The 23491-nt window shown below is 36.9% G+C and overlaps 1 protein-coding gene across 1 annotated transcript; it reads left to right on the top strand.

Annotated features, from left to right (window-relative positions):
• The first annotated feature begins 2123 nt into the window (after positions 1-2123).
• On the top strand, positions 2124-22884 carry P2RY10 (P2Y receptor family member 10). Its single transcript, XM_072815973.1, has 2 exons — positions 2124-2278; positions 20137-22884. The coding sequence occupies exons 1-2, from the start codon at positions 2148-2150 to the stop codon at positions 21170-21172; spliced, it is 1167 nt and encodes a 388-aa protein (XP_072672074.1). The 5' UTR covers positions 2124-2147; the 3' UTR covers positions 21173-22884.
• Positions 22885-23491: the final 607 nt, after the last annotated feature.

The following is a 23491-nucleotide window of genomic DNA, read 5'->3' as shown; positions in this document are numbered from 1 at the left end:
CTTCTCTTCTAAAAGTTAATTGGTGATAATCCAGTTATCAGCTTTTTTTGGTTTGGCCACAGATTTACTCCTTTTAATTAATACTGAAAACTTTACTGAGTTGAAATTTTCTTTGCCTAAACTGGGCCACTGACTTTTCAGCAACTTTTCTTCCCTTTTTAGGACCAATGAAACGAGAGGATACTTGCATGCAAAAGAGAAATGACATAAATTGGCAGGTTTTCTTAGTAAAGTGTTTTTTATTTTCCTGTGACATGAAGGTTGGAGGTAGTGACAATAGTTAATTATCAGGGAAAGCATCTTTTTCTTCCTTCTGTTTCAGGGTTTTGCTCTAAAGCTCAACAGGTCTGGAGCTTTATTTGTCCAGAAAATAATCATACCCTAGGAAAACTGGCTCATACTGTGAGCCCAAACTCACAAAGGATGGATTTTTATGAAAAAGCCAATTTAATAATTTATAGTGAAGAATATAACTGCCAAATGGACTGAAATGTGTGTTGGAGTGTCAATGTATTATCCTTTTAGTAGGAGGTCAAGTCAGAAAGTTAAATTAACAACAGATAAAAAACAGTTGGATAAACATATGAAGTAAGAATTAAGAGGGGATTTGCAAGATCAGGCATATTTCATTTGATAAACCTCAGCCAGGTTGGCTATCCTTTCCCTTTGCCAGTTCTCACAAGTCATGGTCTTTTGATAAAGCAATTCAAATTCTTAGTTTTTAGTGCTGAAATTGTGCCTTTTTCCAACTCTTGATAATTTTAAATTTGTATGAGATCTATAAATGAAAAAAAAAGAGATCTATAAATGTTAGGCATGGTTTCATTTAGTTCTTTAATGGTTCCGGTTTTATAAGAAGAGCTTGCTTCCGATCTAGATTGCCCTCCGACAAAAATATTATCCTGTACTTTCTTCTCTAATTAGTTTAGTGCATAAATTAAAATGCTACTGTTTGACCTAGCCCACTGTACTTTCTTTTTTCCCCTTTGCTATGGCTATTACCCAGAAGGCTCTTTGCAGTTCTTGGCCCTGGCTTCTGAAAGTGGTTCCCTTACATGCCCACAGAGGATTGTATGCTTTGCAAGCCTTGTTTTTTTCATAACTACTTTCAGACTTGGCCAACACTGTAGTCTCCAGGTGTATATATTTTTCAATTTGCACACTTATAAAGCCCCATAAACATTATTCATAAAGACCAAAATCTTAGTACACTGTAGAGAGGCTCTGTAATCAGCAATATTTATTTATTTATTTATTTATTTATTTATTTATGCATTATTTGAACATTTGTTTTATATGTATATAACACATACCATAAGAAAATCTCCAAACTTTCTACCAGTAGACTGTAAATAAGTTTCAGGTTTTTCAGCATATTATATAAAAAAGACAAGTGACCCAATTATTAATATCCATAAGAATCAAATCAAACCAATTGCTTAGGAAATATATAGTTCGTTCTAATACTAAAATCAGGTAATACTCTTGTGTTCTCATAAATATATATGATGTTATATTATATGTTGGCAAATCGAACTCCAATAGTATAACACCCAGTGTTTTTTTTTCATTCATTACCTCATTTATTCACTCAACAAACACAATAAAGGCTTTGTGCCAGATAGTTGGGAATACAGAGATGAGTCAAACACTTGCCCTCAATTAGTTTGCAGTGTACATAGGGGATAAACCGTGAACAAAAATTACTAAAATACACATTAAATTATGTCTTTTGCGATGAGAGGTTGAGAGAAAAGCACTGCATATGGAGGGAAGAGTGTAGCAAAGGTAACTCTATTGCTGTTAGTTCTGACTTATATTTTTGAGATTTTTCTTCCTCTATGACATCAGGCTTGAAGGAGTTGCAACTTTCTTATTCTAAGGTAAACTCTCTTCATATTTTGCCTTAAGTTTTATCTTGCCGTGGAGATTCTAGTGAGACAGATAGACATGTGAATTTTGGTGGAAAGAGATAGGGTGAGGAACATTACAAACGACTGGTATGCAGTTTTTATTTGATTTTGCAGTCTTTGGTTCCATACTCTGCATTTTTTTTTGTACAATTGAAATAAAACTTGAGTACTGTCATCTGCTCAAGGGACTTACCTTTGGTTTGTGCAAATAAGGTTTCTGTGGTGAGAGACCAAATGAACTCAACTTCCTCTTTCAACAACAAATTTGTCAGTTATCAGCAGGATCTGTGCCACCCCGAGTTAAGCTTTTTTGCCATCAGCTCCCTGCAAAGAAACAAGACTGCTAATCGTGACAAGGCTCCAGGGTAAGTTACAGACTAGTGTCTGGGAATTGGTGGTTCCATGTGGAAAGATTGTTGGGGACATGAAGATCCAAGATAGAGGCAGATGTGGGACCATTGTCCAAAGTGAAAATGGTCCCTGGTTTCTCATCTTAGGCTTCTTACAGTTGAATCAATGGTGACTGCCCTTGAGCCTAACTAGAGTACCACAAATTCAGGTTAATGCCATCAGTCCCAAAACCATTACTCAAGGAGCATGAAGTATGTGATGCAGCTCATTCTTTGCTGAGGGCTCTTTGTTTCTCCATCAACCAGAGAGGAGGACACAAAATATTAAGAAAGCTGTATTTGTGAGACTTATTGGGGAAAAAATGGCATATTCAGCCAGAAAAAAAAGAGCATTTGAATTTTTGCCCTCTATAATTTATCTAGTTTCATAATGAAGGGAAAGTTTACATATAAGCTTCTTGCTTTGGTAAGTTTACTTTTCACATATACAGAAACAATAAGCTCTTTCAGGATAGAAGGAATCAGATCATAGATTTTGGAGTTGAAAGAACTCTTAGAGATTCAAATCCCTCATAATACATATGGGGAAACTGTGAGCCAGTGAAGTAGGGACACTGGGTTTCGGACAAATGCAAAAGTAAAGACAAATGATTAAAAGTGTGTTCAGAGGTGTTTCTTGATCCTTTAAAAGTTGCTTTGTTGACTCAAGTTTAGCTTCAAAGAGGCACCTATCTTTCAAGTGATTATTGTTCTTATTACTCTGAATACTAGGAACCTCTCTGGTTCTGAACCAAGGAGACTTCTGTTGGGAAATCCTTAAATTTGGACTGTGCCATGCCTGCTGGTCACAAGATAATTCTGAATAAAATAATAAAGTAATAAGCTTTGTTGTGATTTTGGTGGGGAGTGGTCTCAGTCCCAAATATCCTGCTAGTGGGGACATTTTTATTTTTTATTTACATGGTTGCAAGATGCCACTGTCTTTTCCATTAATTGAAAAGTTTAGTAATTGTGACACAGTAAAATTATTTACTGCTGAAATAGGTGGTATCCTGGTATACTGAGGTAGGCAGTGGCTTGCACTGTACCAAGAATCAGATAATGTATTCAGGGCAATTGTCTTTGCACACAAAGGTTGACACAGGTCCTTCTTTGATTAAAAGAAGTTCCTATTTGAGCTTATCTGGGAAAGTTGTTGAGATCATGTTGTACAGATTGCTCAAACCCTGGCAATGGTGGAGCATAAGACTAAAAAATGAGTGAGAATACTTCTGTGTGATTTGAGGTGGATTTCGTGACCATTTGTATTTAAGGTAAGCCAAATGGCATCCTAATATACCAGTATATACCGTTCAGTCAGAGTTAGAGCAAAGAGGACAGAGCTGTCTGTTGTGAAACCACTCTAAAAGTTCCAGTAGTCAGGGCAATGACTGGTAGAGAGTCTGCTTTATTTGTAAAAACTTTTGGTCAAGAATCTACTTGCATCCATGTCGGGATATTTTGCAGGGGAATTTTTATTGAGTATTGGTTTGCATGCATTGCAGGCAGAGTGATGAAGTAGTTCAATAAACAGAATCAAAAAGTTTTGGTCTTAGTTCAAGTTCTGCTAGTGAGTCATTGTGTGGCCTTAAGCAAACTGTTATATTTCTATAGGTATCAATATTCTCACCTGCAATAAGATGCGGGAGCTTAAAATAGATGGTCTACTTTCCTTTATGACAATGCAATAATTTGACTCTAGGGTCCTAGATACCTGAGAAGAGTTATATACCATTAAGTGGTAAATAATAGGGTCATAACATGAAAATCTAACTAGAGGGGACTTTCTAGAAATATAATCTAGATCATAAATGGAACTCAGTAAACTTTTTTAAAGGCCATTATATTTGTTTCAGAATAAATAATGTTATCATGAGAACTCAACTATTAGACCAGTTTTTTTTTACAAGTAATTTCCTTTTTTAATAAAAAACACAAGCAACAAACAAGGGAAATAGCTCTGAAATCTGATTTCCACAATGACAGTGTCACCCAATCACTATTTCTCAATATTTTAAGCCAAAGTTCCCTTTGAGAAACATAAAAATGTCACTACAAGGTTATTGTGGACTTGCTTCCCTAGGAACCAAAACCTGGACTCCTAAGAAAACTTACCCATTGAATTGACATTTTCTGAGTACATGTGCTCAGCAGCTACAAAGATTTTCTGGATCTGTATTTTCAACTATTTGCATTTTAAAAAATATTTTATTTATTCATGAGAGAGAGAGAGAGAGGCAGAGACACAGGCAGAGGGAGAAGCAGGCTCCATACAGGGAGCCTGATGTGGGCTCAATCCCGGGACTCCAGGATCATGCCCTGGGCCAAGGCGGGTGCTAAACCGCTGAGCCATCCAAGGATCCCATCTGTTTGTATTATAGAAACAATGATTTTGATTACCAAATAAGTTTACTATAATAAGGAAATTCTTTTTTTTTTTCAAATAACACATGCTTTTCAGCCTTTCACTTAAAGAATTATTATTTTAGTTTTGTTAGCCATCACTCACATTTACACATTTTGGGAGATTTTCTAAATTCAGAAAAGTACAGGATCCAACCAAAAACCCATGAAGATTGTTTTCTATACAAGTAAAGAGGAAGTGAACTAACATTTACTTAATGTCACTGTGTGCCAGACATGAAAATAGGTCATTTCTTATACATTTTCCATTTAATCTTCATAACAATCTATATTTCAGGGACTATGATGTTATTTTTTTTAATGAGGAAACTGAAGGCCAGAGATATGAAGTAAGTTACTTCAGGCTAGTCAGCTGATAGTTAAGATATGACCTCAGTACTGCCCAAAGAATCTAATTCTTTCCACCTCCAAAATACTGCCCTAACTGAAAAAAAAAAAGATATCTAATTAGGTCTCTTTCTTAAATGATTAAAAACCTAATCAATATGCATGCATGGAAATTTAATTCCATTTAAGATTTTGTTTGTGAATAGCCTAATTGCTTTAATTCATTTTCATGATAAAAGTAATTTTCATCTCCTCTAATTTATAGAAAAAATATTTAGACTTACAAATATATCCAAATCTTAGTGTTTGTGATGTCAAGTAGGTGATTTAGGGTTGATTCCAATCAATTTAGGATATAATGGAATTCCAAATTCCAGTTGTTCTTTTTCATCTGTGATTGTGAGTGATTGAATGAAGAACACCATGGTCATGTAGATCTGATGGGCTTAGGTAATACATGCAAGACTTTCATGGTTTAAAGAAGAAAAAGATCAAGTAAGACAAATCAAGATAGGTTCTCAAAAGGCTTGTAAAGGTTGTAGAGAATGGGAAGGCCTCCCTCATAAATCTTTCCCTATTTAATTTTCCCTTCTTCTCCAAAGATGACAACCCCACATACTGGCCCTATTATCAAACAAAATAATAGAAGCAAATTTGATAAACATGTTCACATAATGTCATTAATGACTTCATGATAAGAGGTGAAAAGAGAGGGAGGATTGAGAGAGTGAAGATTTGTGGAATTATACAGGAAAAGAGTAGTCACCTTGATACTAGAAGCCTAAGTATCACTCTCCTCACTCTGCCACTTGCTAGCTTTATATCGTTAGGTAAATAAGGTCACTCTTTGAGCCTCAATTTTCTGATCTGTGAGATGGGGATGATTTTCTCTGGCCTGATTATTCATAATATATACCTTTACTAGTGATTAACATCAATTATGGGTATAATAATGGTTTGTAAAGTATAAATCAGTAGATGAGTTGAGATAGTGGTTGCTGCCTTAATGATGACAGTGGCAATGCTGGCAGTATTATTTAGAGGAAGGGGGTGAGAAGGGCCATGTCCATACAGTCATGACAAGTTAGGGCTGGAAGGGAGTTAAAAATAATCATCCAGTTCAATCTGTTTTGTTTTAATAATAAGGGAAATGAAAACCACAGAAAGGAAGAGGTTTAGCAGGGAAACACAAAGAATAATCTAATAGTTGCTAGAATCCAAAATGTCTTAGCTCAGAATTCAGTACTCTTTTCAATATATCCTACAGCTTTTAAGTCCTCTCCAGCCCACAGCAAATATTGTCACAGTCAGCTCACTATTGTTATTTTAAAAATTAACCCAGTACTCTATTTACAGATCTATTATGGTTTGAGGTCATAGGCAAAACTTCCTAAAAATCCTTGGGTTTGATGCAATCCTACTCTGAAACCTGATGGGCAGTCATTTGCCATATATGCATAGATATAAAAGTGCTAGAACTAGAACTGAGAATAATAGCTTCATCTCTGATGAACAGTCTTACCCATGGTAATGCCATTTTAAAATATCTTTTTGTTTGTGCAAAAAGTTGCTTTTATAAGACAAAATTTAGCTTTCTCTGCTCATAAACAACCTTATTACAACTGAAATCATAATAGCTATGACTTTGAGAAAGAAACTTTATTCTGCTGAGTCTCTATTTTCTGATTTGTAAAAGTATAATAATTTACTCAAAGCTGTTACAAGGAGTAAAGACATGAATAGCACTTGGACTGTGACTGACAGGATGCATATGGAAACTTCTTGGACTTAGCATTTCCCTGAAACTTAGAAGTCTGGTATAAATTCTGATGACATAATAGTAGCGAAAGGGATTATAAGGGAAAGGAGGGGAACTAAGCAGAAAAAAATTAGAGGGAGAGACAAACCATGAGACACTCCTAACTTTGGGAAACAAAGGGTTGAGGAAGAGGAGGTGGGCGGGGGCATGGGGTATCTGGGTGATGGGCACTAAGGAGGGAAGTTGATGGGATGAGCACTGGGTGTTATACTATATGTTGGCAAATTGAATTTAAATTAAAAAATTAATTTAAAAAGAAAATGAAAGATAAAAAATAATAATATAATTTCATGTTGGTTGTAACTTTGTGAAATCACAGCATTTAGGTTGTTTATTGAAAAGAAAAACTACCTTGGGCTAGATGTTATTGGTACCTCCTAAGTTTTTGGACTCAATGCCACTGAGTTATGTTTAAAGACCTGATATAACTTTATGTTCTGAGACAAAATTAGTTATTTCCATAAAGTTAATGTTTAATGACCATATTCCTATTTAAGCTTTTGGGTTCCTATTGGATTTTATTTTATTTTATTTTATTTTATTTTATTTTAAAGATTTTATTTATTTATTCGTGAGAGAGAGAGAGAGGCAGAAACACAGGAAGAGGAAGAAACAGGCTCCATGTAGGGAGCCTGACGCAGGACTCGATCCCGGGTCTCCAGGATCACACCCTGGGCCGAAGGCAGGCGCTAAACCACTGTGCCACCCAGGGATGCCCTCCTATCGGATTTTAAATAAAAATCTGGAATGGCATGCTTTGGAAATATTACATGTCCAGATTTATTAGTCTCCAACCTTATTATCCTTGGTTTGACCATATATTCAGTATCAAAGGAGACTATGATTGTTGATGGTGAGAGTAATTCGTGGGAGAGATATTAGAAATAAAGCAGCCTAAAGCTCTACCAGTATGTGCTTATTTTCCATATTCTTGTTTTTACAAACCAATGTATATAAACTAAGCACTTACTGCATGCTTAACCCTCTGCTAAGCAAAGTGAAAAATATAAAAGTCTAATATACAGAGTCCTCCCTCAGAGAAACTGTATTGTTAGAGTGTGGGCTATAAATCTATATAAAATACTATAAGTGTACAAAGAAGAAGGCGGTCAGAATAGAATTTCCCAGTGGAAGGAAAATATGAGATTTGAGAGAGAACCCTGAAAAAGAGCAAAATATTGGCCTCTGAGATAGGATCCAGGAAGTAAGTTCCCTTTAGGGGTTGATTTCTGTCATCAGATCCCTCTTTCAAGAGAAGAGGCATCTCTCATCATGGTTCTGGCCTTTGATGTAAGCCATATGTACCCTGGACAGAGCACTGATGCTGGAGCGACCAAGAGGCATTTACTCCTGTCAGGGTGGTGTTGGAGGCACTGGAAATTCTCCTCTTAGCTCTACGTAGGTGGTTCACATCTACAGAGCTAAGGACTGAAGTATATACTGAAGATGTAGCATTTTCACAGGTTATAATTTTGCCTGGACTTTATTGTCAGTATGGTTTTGGTTAGCTGAGTTGATTATGCAACAATGAGATTAAGTCCTTGGAATTAATCCCTACATGGACCAGTTAACATTAATTGCTTTATTTTATTTTGTTTTATTTTTTAAAGAGTTTATTTATTTTGAGAGAGAGAGAGAGAGTAAGAGTGGGGGGAGTAGCAGGAGGAGAGGGAAAAGCAAACTCCCTGCTGAGCAGTGACCCCCCCCAATATGGGGCTAGATCCCAGGACCCTGAGATCATGACCCAAGCTGAAGGCAGATGCTTAGCTGACTGAGCCACTCAGGCAACCCACAATAATTGTTTTAATAGTGCTGTATGTTTAACCTTGTTCTAGATTTAGAGGGAAAGAGCTAAAGAAATTTAGATTGCAATCTCTGACTTCACAACCCAGTGTGGAGAGATCTATAAATAATTGAACTATATGAGTTGTCATAAAGCAAAGTATTTTTTAAGTTAAAAATATTTACTGAATGACTATGTGCCAGTCATTCTGCTAGAGTCTAGAGATTTAAAAATGAGTGAGATGTGGTTTTTGTCTTCAAACTGCTCATAGTTTAGTTAGAAATACAGACATAAATAGAAACATTTGATATAATTCAGTGAGTGTATTGTTAAAGTAATTCCTATGGGGACCTGAACTTAACTTGCATTTTTTATACATCATTTTTATAGCAGACTAGATAATAGATTTTAACAAGGCAAACCTCAAGGAAAATGGGCCAGTTAATGAGTGTTTCAATAATTCAGAGAGGAAAGAGAGAGTGTGATAGTGAGGGAGGGAGAGAAAATTTGGTTGATTGAATGAGAAAAGAGGAGTCTAGGATTATTCTAAGAATTCTGATAGATAGTGATGGGTAAGTAAAAGGTCAGGGCATATGATTACTTTTGTTTTGGAAATACTCATTTTGAGATGCCTGGAGACATTCATATGTGAAATTTCAGTTGGATGCTGGACAAATGGGTTTAATATCTTAGGAGAGACTAGGCCTGGACTTAGAGATATGAAAGTCATCAGAATATGAGTGGTAACTGACGCCACTAAAGTGGGTGATGTTACTCAGCATGAAGATGATGAATAAAAAGAAGACACAGACCTAGGGAAAACAAAGATTTAAAAGATATGAAAAAACTAAAAGAAACCAAGAGAGAAACTTGATACAAATGGACAAATAGTTAAGAGGATAATTAAGAAATTCTTGTTTGAAAGCCAAAGGAAGATAACTTTGCAAAAAGATGGAAGTGGTCAGACTGTATCTAGGGCAGCAAAGAAGCCTTGCATGATTTAGCAACATGATGGTCACTTGTTACTTTTGGTGAAGCAGTCTCAGTGAGGTTGTGAGAGTATATACACTACCATGAAGTGCATAAAGAATATATACAAAGTGAAGAAAATGAAATGATCAATGAACATAACCATTTTGAGAAGTTTATTTAAGAAGAGAAAGTAACAGATAGACTAAGATGCATAAACAAGAAAATAATTATTTTGGGTGTTGGTGAGACTTGATGACAAAGATCTCATGAGAAAGGAGAGCATGATGATCTAGAGTAAAAGGGAACAACTAACGAAAGAGGATCCTGAGAGAAATAAAATGAATTAAGAGCATGGGAATTCATCTTGAGCAACAGGAAAGGCAGCTGTGTTGGGAAGTAAGATGTAGTTGTACATAAGAGTATATGTGTTGGGGGGAGACAGTAGATGAAATTGAGTTGCTTCTCACCCAATAACCTCAATTTTCTCTATGATTTAAGAAGTTAAGACTTTTTGTTGAAGAGTTGGTGGGAATGCAAACTAGTGCAGCCATTCTGGAAAATAGTATGGAGGTTTCTCAAAAAGGTATGACTAGAACTACCCTATGACCCAGCAATTTCACTACTAGGTATTTGCCCAAAGAATACAAAAATACTAATTCAAGGTGATACATGCACCCAGATGTTTATAGCAACATTAACTACCACAGCCAAATTATGGAAATTATGCAAAAATCCACTGACTCACTAATGGATGAAGTAGATGCAGTATATGTATATATACAATGGAATATTACTCAGACATAAAAAGAATGAAATCTTGCCATTTGCAATGACATGGATGGAGCTACAGAGTATAATGCTAAGCAAAATAAGTCAATCAGAGAGAGACAAATACAATATGATTTCACTCACATGTTTTATTTAAGAAAGCAAACAAATGAACAAAAGGAACAAAAGAGACAAACCAAGAAACAGACTCTTAACTGTATAGAGAACAAACTGATGGTTATAGAATGGAGGTAGGTGGGGAGATGGGTAAAATAATTGATGGAGATTAAGGAGTGGACTTTGTGTGATGAGCCATAGGTATTGTGTGTAAGTGTTGAGTCACTATATCGTACACGTGAAACTAATATATTTTATGTTAACCAACAAGCATTTAAATAAAAGCCTTAAAAAACAATCTGTGCTGGGAAAGGTAGGGGATGGGAGAGTAGGAGAGAAGAAGCTTTAATAGGGTTATAAAGATACTGAATGGCCACCATGGAAATGGAAGAATGTACTAATCAAGGATATGCAAAGAGAGGCTTGAGAAAAAAATCTTAGGCTTGAGATCATAAATTTCTGTTTTTGGCATTCCAAATGAATCCTAGTATTTTTAATAGGATCATTCAGCAGTTTGGATAGTAAAAAAAAAATGCACTGTGGACCTGACCTGGGATTAAGGTGTTGCCAGTCTGGTAACAGCAAAAGAATGGCAAACAACGAAGTTAAGGTTTCTTGTGAGAGAGTAGTTGGTTTGACATTTAATGTAGGCTGAGTAAGGGAGGAAGTAGGATAAAGGAGAGTGCTGGGTTGAACCATCAGAAATGGAGGGATTTAAATATTTAAAGTCTCCAGGAGTGCATGATGCAAGCTAGTATAGTACAACTTGAAGTGAAACTTAATAATTATGATATTAGAGAGTCAAGAATTCATGAGTCTTGGCAGAGAGTACAAATTTGAAAAGTCCTATAATAAGGATAATCTGAAAAGGCTTTGGAAAAGTGCAAAATTGTAATATCTTTTTTTAATATTTCACACATTCTATAACAGAATGTATCTGACACCTCAGTCAAATGATGTCCCAAACTGGCTAATTCCATACATAATTTTTACTTGAAATTCTAATATTCCTGCCATAGCAAGTTCAGAGTTGTTTTTATCTCAATTGTTGCACCAGTAGGGTTACCAAATATACTGTTTGCCTTGAACTTTCACAGGTTTAGCTCTGAAAATCCTACATCTCAGGAAACCATTAGTTTTAGGCAAACAAAACTGTTGATCACACTACAAATTCCCAGCTGATATGGACTTCCTATCTTTCATGTCCCATCTTTCCAATCGATCTTCTACACTTCTGTCAAAGTGATTGTTTTAAAACATCAGTATGGGGGTACCTGGGTGGCTCAGTCAGTTAAGCATCTGCTTTCAGCTCAGGTCATAATCCCAGGGTCCTGGGATTGAGCCCCATGTCTGGTCTCCTCCCTCAGTTGGGAGCCTGCTTCTTCCTCTCCCTCTGTTACTCCCCTTGCTTGTGCTCATTCTCTCTCTCTCTCTTTCTCTCTCTGTCAAATAAATAGATAAATAAAATATTTTTTAAAACCCACCAGTATGATAATATGACATATCTTCCCAGAATCATTCAATGATTCCCCCTAAAACCCTCCATGATCGTGTTGCCTCTACCTTTTTATTTTCTTTTTCCTTCGACTATCTTCTCCCATTCTTTTTTTTTTTTTTTTTCTTCTTTTTTTTTTTTTTTTATTGGTGTTCAATTTACTAACATACAGAATAACACCCAGTGCCCGTCACCCATTCACTCCCACCCCCTGCCCTCCTCCCCTTCTACTACCCCTAGTTCATTTCCCAGAGTTAGCAGTCTTTACGTTCTGTCTCCCTTTCTGATATTTCCCACACATTTCTTCTCCCTTCCCTTATTTTCCCTTTCACTATTATTTATATTCCCCAAATGAATGAGAACATATAATGTTTGTCCTTCTCCGACTGACTTACTTCACTCAGCATAATACCCTCCAGTTCCATCCACGTTGAAGCAAATGGTGGGTATTTGTCATTTCTAATAGCTGAGTAATATTCCATTGTATACATAAACCACATCTTCTTTATCCATTCATCTTTCGTTGGACACCGAGGCTCCTTCCACAGTTTGGCTATAGTGGCCATTGCTGCTAGAAACATCGGGGTGCAGGTGTCCCGGCGTTTCATTGCATTTGTATCTTTGGGGTAAATCCCCAACAGTGCAATTGCTGGGTCGTAGGGCAGGTATATTTTTAACTGTTTGAGGAACCTCCACACAGTTTTCCAGAGTGGCTGCACCAGTTCACATTCCCACCAACAGTGTAAGAGGGTTCCCTTTTCTCCGCATCCTCTCCAACATTTGTTGTTTCCTGCCTTGTTAATTTTCCCCATTCTCACTGGTGTGAGGTGGTATCTCATTGTAGTTTTGATTTGTATTTCCCTGATGGCAAGTGAGGAAGACGGGGAAAAAGAAATAAAGAAACAAAGGCCTCCAAGGGGGAGGGGCCCCGCGAGGAGCCGGGCTGAGGCCGGGGCGAGTATCTTCTCCCATTCTTATTTCTCATTCCACCTTCCCCACCATCTTACTCTGTTTTCCAGCTAGACTAGAACACCTTTTATTGCTATATATAGGTCATTTATTAACTTCAGGATGTTTGAATGCTATTTATTCATTGCTGTCATTTTTCTCCCACCCTTTATTCTCCTGTACCCTACCCACCGAAACTGCATGTTGAAAATGCATCTATCTTTAAGTTGAACTTCCAATCCTCCTCTTCTGTGCAAGATTCATTTCTACTCCCATAGAGACTTCTTTGTTATCTCTCTCATGACATGTTTCAAAAATCTATTATGGTTAGTTATTCTTATATCTATCTCTCTTAAATGACTATAAACATTTTGAGGACAACAATCATGCATTATTCTACTCTGATATTTCCCACCTCACTCCACCATTCTTAGCAATTAGCATACTGGATACAGTAGTAGCAGAATTTTAATTTGCTCTATGAAATCCTAATCTGCTGAATCCCAGATGAATGGTATTGGTAATACATAATGCAGGCTTTCTTGAAGAGATAAAACTTGATCAAAACTTTAAAGGGCTATTAGGAGTTAAATACAATAGTGTATATCTCAGGCATAGTAAGTTAAGTTTATCTCTGCCTCAACCACCATCTCTATTTTTCCTTCTAACCCTGTCCCTATGGGAACCAAAAAGAAAATGCAGATGGCTTGGCACAAGTGCCATCTCTTCTGGCTCATAATTCAATGGAAACAGCCTGACACTGTAAAAGGAGCATTAAGAGGCCTACAAGTCTGACTTCTGGTCTCAGTTCCATCATATTCTTACTAGATAACCTTGAACAAGGTATTTAATTGTTCATGAATGCATCTCTTTGTCAGTTAAATGCTATGATAGGGATATTACTGTTATTGTCTCACTTACCTCACAGGGATGATGCTATGGTAATATGAGGATTTCTTATCAACTATGCTATTGACCACAGTTCTTGTCATGCACTGATTATGATGCTGGAGATTTAAAAATATTTCCCCCACCAGGATAGAAGCTTCTCAGGGACAGAGATTATGGCAGATGGTTCTGTATTTTCCACAGGACATAGCACAGAACTTATAGGATTGTGTGTATTAAATGTATGTTGATTAAGGCAGCCAGAGTCATCAGAAAGCCATGGAAAAAAAGCCTAAATAGATTTATTTTTCCTTTATGCTTACTTTTAATATGTGGACCACTTTGGGGACTACAGATGCAGCCTTCTCACTCTCCTTTCAGTTCCTATGCTTAGGTGGGTAAGAAGTAATTTGCTGGTGAGATGAGGCAGTTTTACCCTTTACAGAATGGCAGCCAAGAAAAATAAAGGGTTGAGATGCCTTTAGAAGTAGACCACAAGGGGGATCCCGGGGTGGCTCAGTGGTTTAGCACCTGCCTTCGGCCCGGGGCATGACCTGGGATCGAGTCCCACGTTGGGCTCCCAGGATGGAGCCTGCTTCTCCCTCTGCCTGTGTCTGTGACTGACTCTCTCTCTCTTAAGAACAAATAAATAAAAATCTTTAAAAAAACTCTTAAAAAAAGAACAAGTAGACCACAAGGAATAGCTTCTTTCTGAGGTCCAGACAATAGTCTTAATGATACTCTGAGACCTTGGGTGGTGCTGACTTCTACCCACAGGATATGTCTGACCACTTGTGATTTCCAAGTTAATTATTTTGCATTTCTCTCAAGCTTCTACAGGTAGGAATTTTCTAAGTTCAAAAGGGTAGGTACAAGTAATACTGATGATAATAGCCCAAATCAGAAGACAACATCATAGGGAAATAGCAAGCAACAGAAATGCATTAGTTGACATAATCAAGTTTGTGTATTTGCTTCATACTTCCAATAGGGACTTTAAACTACTGTCTGCAGTTCAATCTAATTATGCCACTTCTCTGTGAGTGCTTCATTTTTTTTTTTCTGTGAGTGCTTCATAAGTAGCAGGCTCTCCTGGTTGTATGGTGATTTATGTAAGAAATGTTGTTATGGCACTAATGAAGCTAATGACACAGTGGATGAAAAAGCCAACAGACAAGTAAACAAACATTTAAATTACAAATGTTGATGCTATGAGAGTATATACTGATATGTAGGTGTACCTGGATAGTTTTGGCAATGAAAGTCTCTCTGACGTCCAAACTGAGATTAAAAGGGACCAGACATGTGAAGACCTGAAAGGAAGTAACTCCAGACAGTGAAGATATATGCCGTGGCCTTTGTCAGGAAAAAAGCTTGGCTTGTCTAGAAACTGAAAACATCTCAGTGTAGTTGAAACATAGAGAATGAAGAAGAGAATGGAATGAGGTGATGTTGAAGGGCACAGGAGACATATTAGTGATCGCTTTTAAGCAGTGGTGGAAAATTTGGCCTTCAAACAATAGAGAGCCACCAAAGGATTTTAGGGAGGAGAATGACATATTTAAAAGAAAGATTATTAGGACCACAATATAGAAAGTGCTAGAAGGGGTTAGTAAGTGCCACATCAAAGGTAAGAGAGTATGGAACCAAGCATAGGTTCTAATTCTAATATTAATCCTCTACACAATGCAAGTTTTGTGACTCTGTTGCAACTTATTTAACCTCTTTTGGTCTCAGTTTCCTCATCAGTGGTATGAAAATAATCATATGGCTGCTATGAGGATTAATGAGATAATATATGAAGAGTGTTTAGCTTGTAAATAAGTAGTAGTCCTCAATAAATGGTAGCAAAAAATGTTAGTGTTAGACACAGTATGGAGAATACACTGCAGAGGATGATACTAGTGTGCAGAGAGTATGGTAAATCAATCTGTTTTAATAGGAAAAGGGATCTGTTTCAAAAGTCAAGAGGAAAGTTGACAGTGCCCTAGATTCAGATGGCAATAGTGGAAGTACAGATGGATTGGGGAGATTCTTAGGAAGGAGAATCACCTGGTTAAAGATTGGATATGGAATAAATGTAGTGATAAGGTTAGATGAATCCCTAGTTTCCTGCTTGAGTGTCAGGGAGAGAGTCATGGCACCTAATGAGAAGGGGAGTTCAGACTCCGGAGTGAATCATCAATCTTCCACATTTTTCTGAGACAGGAACCAAAGGTATATGTAGGTTGAAGATGAGAAAAATTGGCAACATAGGTGGCACAAGCCAACTTGAAATAGTCAACAACCCAACTACAGGCAAAGAGAAACAGAGACAGGGGCAGAAGCAGAGACAGAGAAGGAATGTACTCCGACTTTAGCTCTTCGATTGAGCATTTTTCTGTTAGTGGCTTCTTAGGTTGTTCTCCTTTCTTAAAATTCAGAAATGTCACAGATTGTCCACAGCAAGCTAAATATTTCCTGAGATAACTTATATTTCTCCCCTACTGAAAACAAATTCCCCCATCTTCACCCTACCATGGGGATTTTACATTTGTTACCAGATTTGGGGCAAACTCATCCTATTTTCCCTTCAGTGTGGAGAAGAGATTTTGGAAAGCAGACCATGCAAATCTCTAAGCTCACAATAAACTGAATTGGAGAGGCATAAAACCTGACAGGAAAAAAAGGTGTGAACTTGATCTTTAGCTTGCTGTTCTGGTTTAATAGGTTTCTGTTATTTAACACAGAGGTGTGAATGGAACATCCCTCTTTAGTAAGTGAAACTTTCTGCACCAGTGAAGCAGGAACAAATACCCATGTCTATAAAGTACAAAAGTGGAAGTGTGATTTGGGTGGGTGTGAGATGTTCTCAGTTCTTGGAATTGTAGTGCACTTGACACATCTTCCCTTGCTTTCTCACAGTTTTTGCATGGATAATATACAATGCAGGAACATCACCAATAATGAAGTCCAAGTGGGTTTTAAGGAGGTATAGATGGCATGTGTGGGGACAGGTGTTTAGTTATATCATAACAGCCTAAATAGATTAATCCTAGTGTTATAACATTATAAATTCCTAATATGGGATAGAAAGTTTCTTCTATAATGTGACCTCCAGATATGATAAGCTCCATATTGTCAAGTAGTTCCTCCTAAGCAGAGAGAAGCAAGTGGTGTAGTGGAAATAGCATACACTTTGGAGAAAATAAAGCATAAGAGTATCTCCCATTTTTTATTTTCTAGGTTTGTTACCCCAGAAAACATACTACATCCCTCTGAACCTCAGTAACCTTATCTGCACTACAAGAGTAATAATAGTACCAACCTCTGGTGATGGCTGTAAGAATGAAATTGGATAATGCATGTGAAAAATTTCATTGCAGATTCTAAGGTGTATTGCTGATAGTCACACTATGATAAATACTTTCTCTTTTCATCTGTGAATAAATCTCCACCTTCAGTTCAAAGTCATACATACATAAGCAAGATGACTGCATGATTTTTTTAGGACATATCACAAGCCAAATACCAAGGATAAAATATTAGAGGAGGGGAAGTGAAAATACTCTTTAGAATAATGGGAGGTCAGAATGCTGACTCTTTTCTATATGTGAATTAATCATATGAGGTTCTGCTTTTAATTCACACTACTATTATTTATTTTATTATTTTATTTTTTAATTTTTTAATGGAGTTAGATTTGTCAACATATAGTATAACACCCAGTGCTCATCCCGTCAATTGCCCCCCTCAGTGCCTATCACCCAAACACCCTGTCCCCCAGCCCACCTCCCCTTCCACTACCCCTTGGTCATTTCCCAGAGTTAGGAGTCTCTCATGATCTGTCACCCTCTCCGACATTTCCCACTCATTTTCTCTCCTTTCCCTTTTAATCCCTTTCACTATTTTTTATATTCCCCAAATGAATGAAAACATATAATGTTTGGCCTTCTCTGATTGACTTACTTCACTCAGCATAATACCCTCCAGTTCTATCCATGTTGAAGCAAATGGTGGGTATTCATCATTTCTGATGGCTGAGTAATATTCCATTGTATATATGGACCACATCTTCTTTACCCATCCTTCTTTTGATGGACCCCGAGGCTCCTTCCACAGTTTGGCTATTGTGGACATTGCTGCTATTATAAACATTAGGGTGCAAGTGTCCCGGCGTTTCACTGCATCTGAATCTTTGGGGTAAATCCTCAGCAGTGCAATTGCTGGGTCTTAGGGCAGTTCTATTTTTAACTCTTTGAGGAACCTCCACACAGTGTTCCAGAGTGGCTGTACCAGTTCACATTCTCACCAACATTGCAAGATGGTTCCCCTTTCTCCACATCCTCTCCAACATTTGTTGTTTCCTGTCTTGTTAATTTTCCCCATTCTCACTGGTGTGAGGTGGTATCTCAGTGTGTTTTTGATTTGTATTTCCCTGATGGCTAGTGATGTAGAGCATTTTCTCATGTGCTTGTTGGCCATGTCTATGTCTTCCTCTGTGAGATCTCTGTTCATGTCATTTGCCCATTTCATGATTGGATTTTTTTTTTTTTGCTATTGAGTTTATTAAGTTCTTTATAGATCTTGGATACTAGCCCTTTATCTGGTAGGTCATTTGGAAATCTCTTCTCCCATTCTGTAGGTTGTCTTTTAGTTTTGTTGACTGTTTCTTTTGCTGTGCAGAAGCTTTTTATCTTGATGAAGTCCCAGTAGTTCATTTTTGTTTTTGTTTCCCTTGCCTTCATAGATGTATCTTGCAAGAAGTTGCTGTGGCCAAGTTCAAAAAGGGTGTTGCCTGTATTCTCCTTTAGGATTTTGCTGGATTCTTGTCTCACATTTAGATCTTTCATCAATTTGGAGTTTTTCTTTGTGTATGGAAATTCACACTACTATTACCTGGAATAGAACTGAAAATGGTATATGAAATCATTCTGCTACATATGAGGAGATTCTAAAAGAAAATCCCTTCTTTGTTTTATAAACTTATTTAAAACAATACAGAACAGAAACAGTTAAAGCAGCTAAAATGTTATTTCACTTAAGAACAACCTAGCAGGACACATTCTTGCAATATGAACAGAAGCTATGCTTGTAAAATTTGTTTTAGGAAGGAAAACAAATGAAAAGAAGGGTGTGTATGAGGATTAGACACCTTGTACTCCCCTTTGAAGTCCCATATCTCCTGTTTAGTAGTTTTGTGGCCTTAATAAACCTCTCTTTTGGCCTTACTTCTTCTACATGTGCTATGTGAAGGCTGAATTAAATGAGTTTTAAAGGTTCTTTCCAGTGTAAAATTCTACAGGAGTGTTAAAGTAAAATAATGAAGTTGTTGCTTTCTTATTTGCATGCAATATGTGTAAATACTTGACCAGAACTTGAGAAGTCCTAAAGATTACTTTATATTCACCATGTTCTCTATATATTAAATAATGAAAAACACACTAAAGCATAAAATAAGATTAATGACATTCATAATGTTTTTCTTCTTATGATGATTGTTTTAGTGAAAAAGTATTAAGCATTAAATTGTTTCCAAAAAAATATTTTGTGACCTATCTTACTGGTGCTCTAATCAATGTTTACTGTGACTGTTGGATAATCTGCCATGTCTGTGGTGTCACACCAGTACTGAATTCTTAGGGAAAAAATTAATCTCTTCCCTTGAAGTTCACTAAGGGAAATTCCTAGTTCAGCTTCTATATTCTCATATTAATAGATTTTTTTTCATGTAAATTGGAATAAGACCTAAGCTGAGAGAGAAAGACAAAGTGCACTTATGCTATTGTAATAGAATCATAAGAAGGTAGTGTTCCCAAGTCCTGAAACTCAGCCAGTATATTGGGAATACTGGCTAAAACTCAGGGCAATTTTCCAAGTGCTATAGTACTCAAGGTAGGAAGTCAGAGCCCAAAGGATAAGAAAGGGGTTGTAAAAGGTGAGGTTGGATTTCTATTATTGCAATTGTAAATGAGCAGTGCTTGGGGCAAGGAAAATTTGGAGGCAAAAGGAACAGACTGAAATTCCATACCCTTTTTGTTGTGGTAAGAACAATAAGCTAAATATTTCATGACATCCTTGCCTATAAGACATGACTTTAACAATTTGAGAGGGCAGTTTGGGAACAATTCCATGGTTGCCTGATTCATTAGGTGACCTTGGATCAATAATATATCTTCCTTTAGCATCTGCTGCTTCATCTGGAAATAGGCCTTTTCTAATTTTAATATTGTTACTTTCAATATAAAAAGGAAACTGGGTGTTGGCTATAGAACTGGTTAGTAATTATCCTCTTTTTTTCTTTGATTAAACAGGGATTATAAATCCACAGCCTACCTTGATGAGTATACTGAAATATTCAAGATGTATAGCAACAGTACCAGCAATGTTGAGACTGACTGCAGTGCTACGAATGTGACATTTCAGAACTCCCTCTATGCAACCACCTACATCCTCATATTCATCCCTGGTCTTCTGGCCAACAGTGCAGCCTTGTGGGTTCTGTGCCGCTTCATCAGCAAGAAAAATAAAGCCATCATTTTCATGATCAACCTCTCCGTGGCTGACCTTGCTCATGTGCTGTCCTTACCCCTCCGGATTTACTATTACATCAGCCACCACTGGCCCTTCCCAAAGGCCCTTTGCTTGCTGTGCTTCTACCTGAAGTATCTCAACATGTATGCCAGCATTTGTTTCCTGACATGCATCAGCCTTCAGAGATGTTTCTTTCTCCTCAAGCCCTTTAGGGCCAGAAACTGGAAGCGTAGGTATGATGTGGGCATCAGTGCTGCCATCTGGATCATCGTGGGAACTGCCTGCTTGCCATTTCCCCTTGTGAGAAGCACATACTTGGGCAACAAGACCGAGTCCTGTTTTGCTGATCTTGGTTATAAGAAAATGAATGTAGTGGCTTTGGTTGGAATGATTACAGTTGCTGAGCTGGCAGGATTTGTGGTCCCAGTAGTAATCATCGCATGGTGTACTTGGAAAACTACTATATCCTTGAGACAGCCACCAATGGCTTTCCAAGGAATCAGTGAGAGGCAGAAAGCACTGCGGATGGTTTTTATGTGTGCTGCAGTCTTTTTCATCTGCTTTACTCCATACCATATTAACTTTATTTTTTACACTATGGTGAAGGAAACCATCATTAGTAGTTGTCCCATTGTCCAAAGCACACTGTATTTCCACCCTTTTTGTCTATGCCTTGCAAGTATCTGCTGTCTTTTGGATCCAATTCTTTATTATTTCATGGCCTCAGAGTTTCGTGACCAAATATCTCGCCATGGAAGCTCTGTGACCCGTTCCCGCCTTATGAGCAGGGAAAGTGGTTCATCAATGATTAGCTAAAAATAAAGTAACTTTTCAATTATGACCTAAACTATGTTTCCTAGCTTTTCCCAAAAGATATAGTGACCAGCCAGACAATTTGTTTAATGGAAATTTGGGAACAATGGAAATCTTCTTGTGTGATAGTTGTGGTCAAAGGGATGTAACGGGAGAGGCAGTGTGTAAGAAATGTGGGAGAGGTAGGGAAGATAGAATTTGCCTGTTTCCTCTTTGAAATTCAAGATACTTTCTTAAGAGACCTAGCTCAAGTTTTTACAGATATTTTCATCCAAATGAAAACTGGATATTTTATCTTAAACATTTATTCAGTAAATATATTGTTACTAAGATAGAATAAATACATAAATCTTGGGCAGCCCCGGTGGCCCAGCGGCTTAGTATCGCCTTCAGCCCAGGGTGTGATCCTGGAGACCTGGGATCGAGTCCCACATCAGGCTCCCTGCATGGAGCCTGTTTCTCCCTTTGCCTGTGTCTCTGCCTCTCTCTCTCTCTCTCAGTCTCTGTGTCTCTCAAGAAAAAATAAATAAAGTTTTTAAAACAATAGTGAATCTTTTTCTAAACTGTAAAAGTAAATATTTTTTATATGAAGACTTTTATTTGTGAATGACAGTTACATTCTTTAGAACGTAACTTTCTAAGAGATAAAAGAGGAATGACAATTGAAGTAATATGTGCATACATTTCAGGGCCACAAACCTAATACTTAATAAAGGGCATGGGAATTTGTTCATTCACTGAAAATGTATTGGATGCTTATTGTATTCTGGGTTACCAATTTCTTGGGTACTTTCACAATAGGGCAAACATCTCATCTGGCCCTTCTAATAAACTTGTGGAAGTTTCCAATACAAATGAGTAAGTAGAATCTCAGAGAAGTGAAATAACTTGCCTGAGGATAAGTAGTGGTGAGCTAAAATTTGTCCTGTATACACCAGATATGCTTAAGTTATTCCTTTTATATGTGTTGTTACTTTTACTAGATCAATATTATACTTGACTTAAATGGTGAAGACACAGACCAAAGCTAAGCTGCATGAGACCAAGACCATTTCTACACAATTTGCTTGAGATTATCTGAAAAGTCTGAGTTATGCATATGGCATATCAGGCTTCAGGCTACAAAGTATCAAATGATAAATAGATAGTTTTTTCTAATGCTGTCCCAATCTACAGTCTTAAGGATCAGGGATATAGACGACCCAAAGAGTTCATTATTTCATACCAAATATATTTTAGGGCTTAACATAGGTCGTACAAAACCCATGATTAGATGAAAGAAAGACTATAAAGCTGACAGATGTAGAAGTTCCTTATATATTTTGGATATTAACCCCTTATTGGATATATCATTGCAAATATCTTCTGTTCAGTAGATTGCTTTTTTTGTTTTGTTTTGTTAATGGTTTCCTTCAGTGTGCAAAACCTCTATTTTGATGTAGTCCCAAGATTTTATTTTTGTTTTTGTTTCCCTTGACTTAGTTGACTCATCTAATATTGCTATGGGGGAATGAGCAAAAAAAAAAATCTGAGAGATGAACATTCTGTGAAGTTTAGATTTTTTTGGAGCTTGCCTAACTTCTTTCTTTTTAAACATTACTATACATCACTGTGAACAAATTTGTGTTTATTAAAAAAGTTCTGTCAATAGAGCTCACAGAATTTCATTGGAAATAGAAAACATTACCAAATCATAAATGAATGGTAGAAAAACATATGTGCTCCTTCTGGCAATTCCTTATCTTAATTTTTCTAGTGGTTATGTCTATTATTACAGAAACATTATGGAGGATTTGAATATAAGCAATTTCAGCTTCTCAAGTTGGCCTTTATAAAGCTCAATACATTACTGTCATCACTTATGCCTGAAATTTAAATAGCACAGACACTTTGCATGCAGGAAGGAGAAGGGAAGTGATTGTCTTCAGAATATCCATTTGAACAGCCTGGCTGAGGAGGAAGAGGAAGGAGCAAAAACTAAAAAGAAGATTTTTTTTTCTTTTTAAAAAGAAGAAATTAAAAAAAAAAAGAAGAACAAGGTTTCTGGAGAGGAAGAGATTTCTGTAATTATAAGTTAATGAAATTGATTTTCTTGTGCTTTATTAAACTACACCTGAAAGCACTGCTTAAAGAAGGTTTCCAGGTATGTTTAGAGTCAATGGAAGCATTATTAGAATGACTGCCTAGATGGCCCACTCTAAAGACATAATTTTGAAAGAAAACTACTTGCAACTACACTTCCTGCTGTTTGCAGAGGAAAATACTCACATCTACTTTGAAGTCATTGCCTAGAGATAGTGCTTTGAACATAGGATTTGTATA

The sequence above is a fragment of the Canis lupus genome, chromosome X, assembly GCF_048164855.1.
Source record: "Canis lupus baileyi chromosome X, mCanLup2.hap1, whole genome shotgun sequence".
Lineage (NCBI taxonomy): Eukaryota > Metazoa > Chordata > Mammalia > Carnivora > Canidae > Canis > Canis lupus.
Note: the sequence above shows the minus strand (reverse complement) of the source record. Positions and strands in the feature narration are given on the sequence as shown.

Coding starts and splice junctions, on each gene's coding strand:
- P2RY10 (XM_072815973.1), top strand. CDS start 2,148: ATGAACTCAACTTCCTCTTTCAACAACAAATTTGTCAGTTATCAGCAG. Junction 2,279..20,136: donor AATCGTGACAAGGCTCCAGG/GTAAGTTACAGA, acceptor TTGATTAAACAG/GGATTATAAATCCACAGCCT.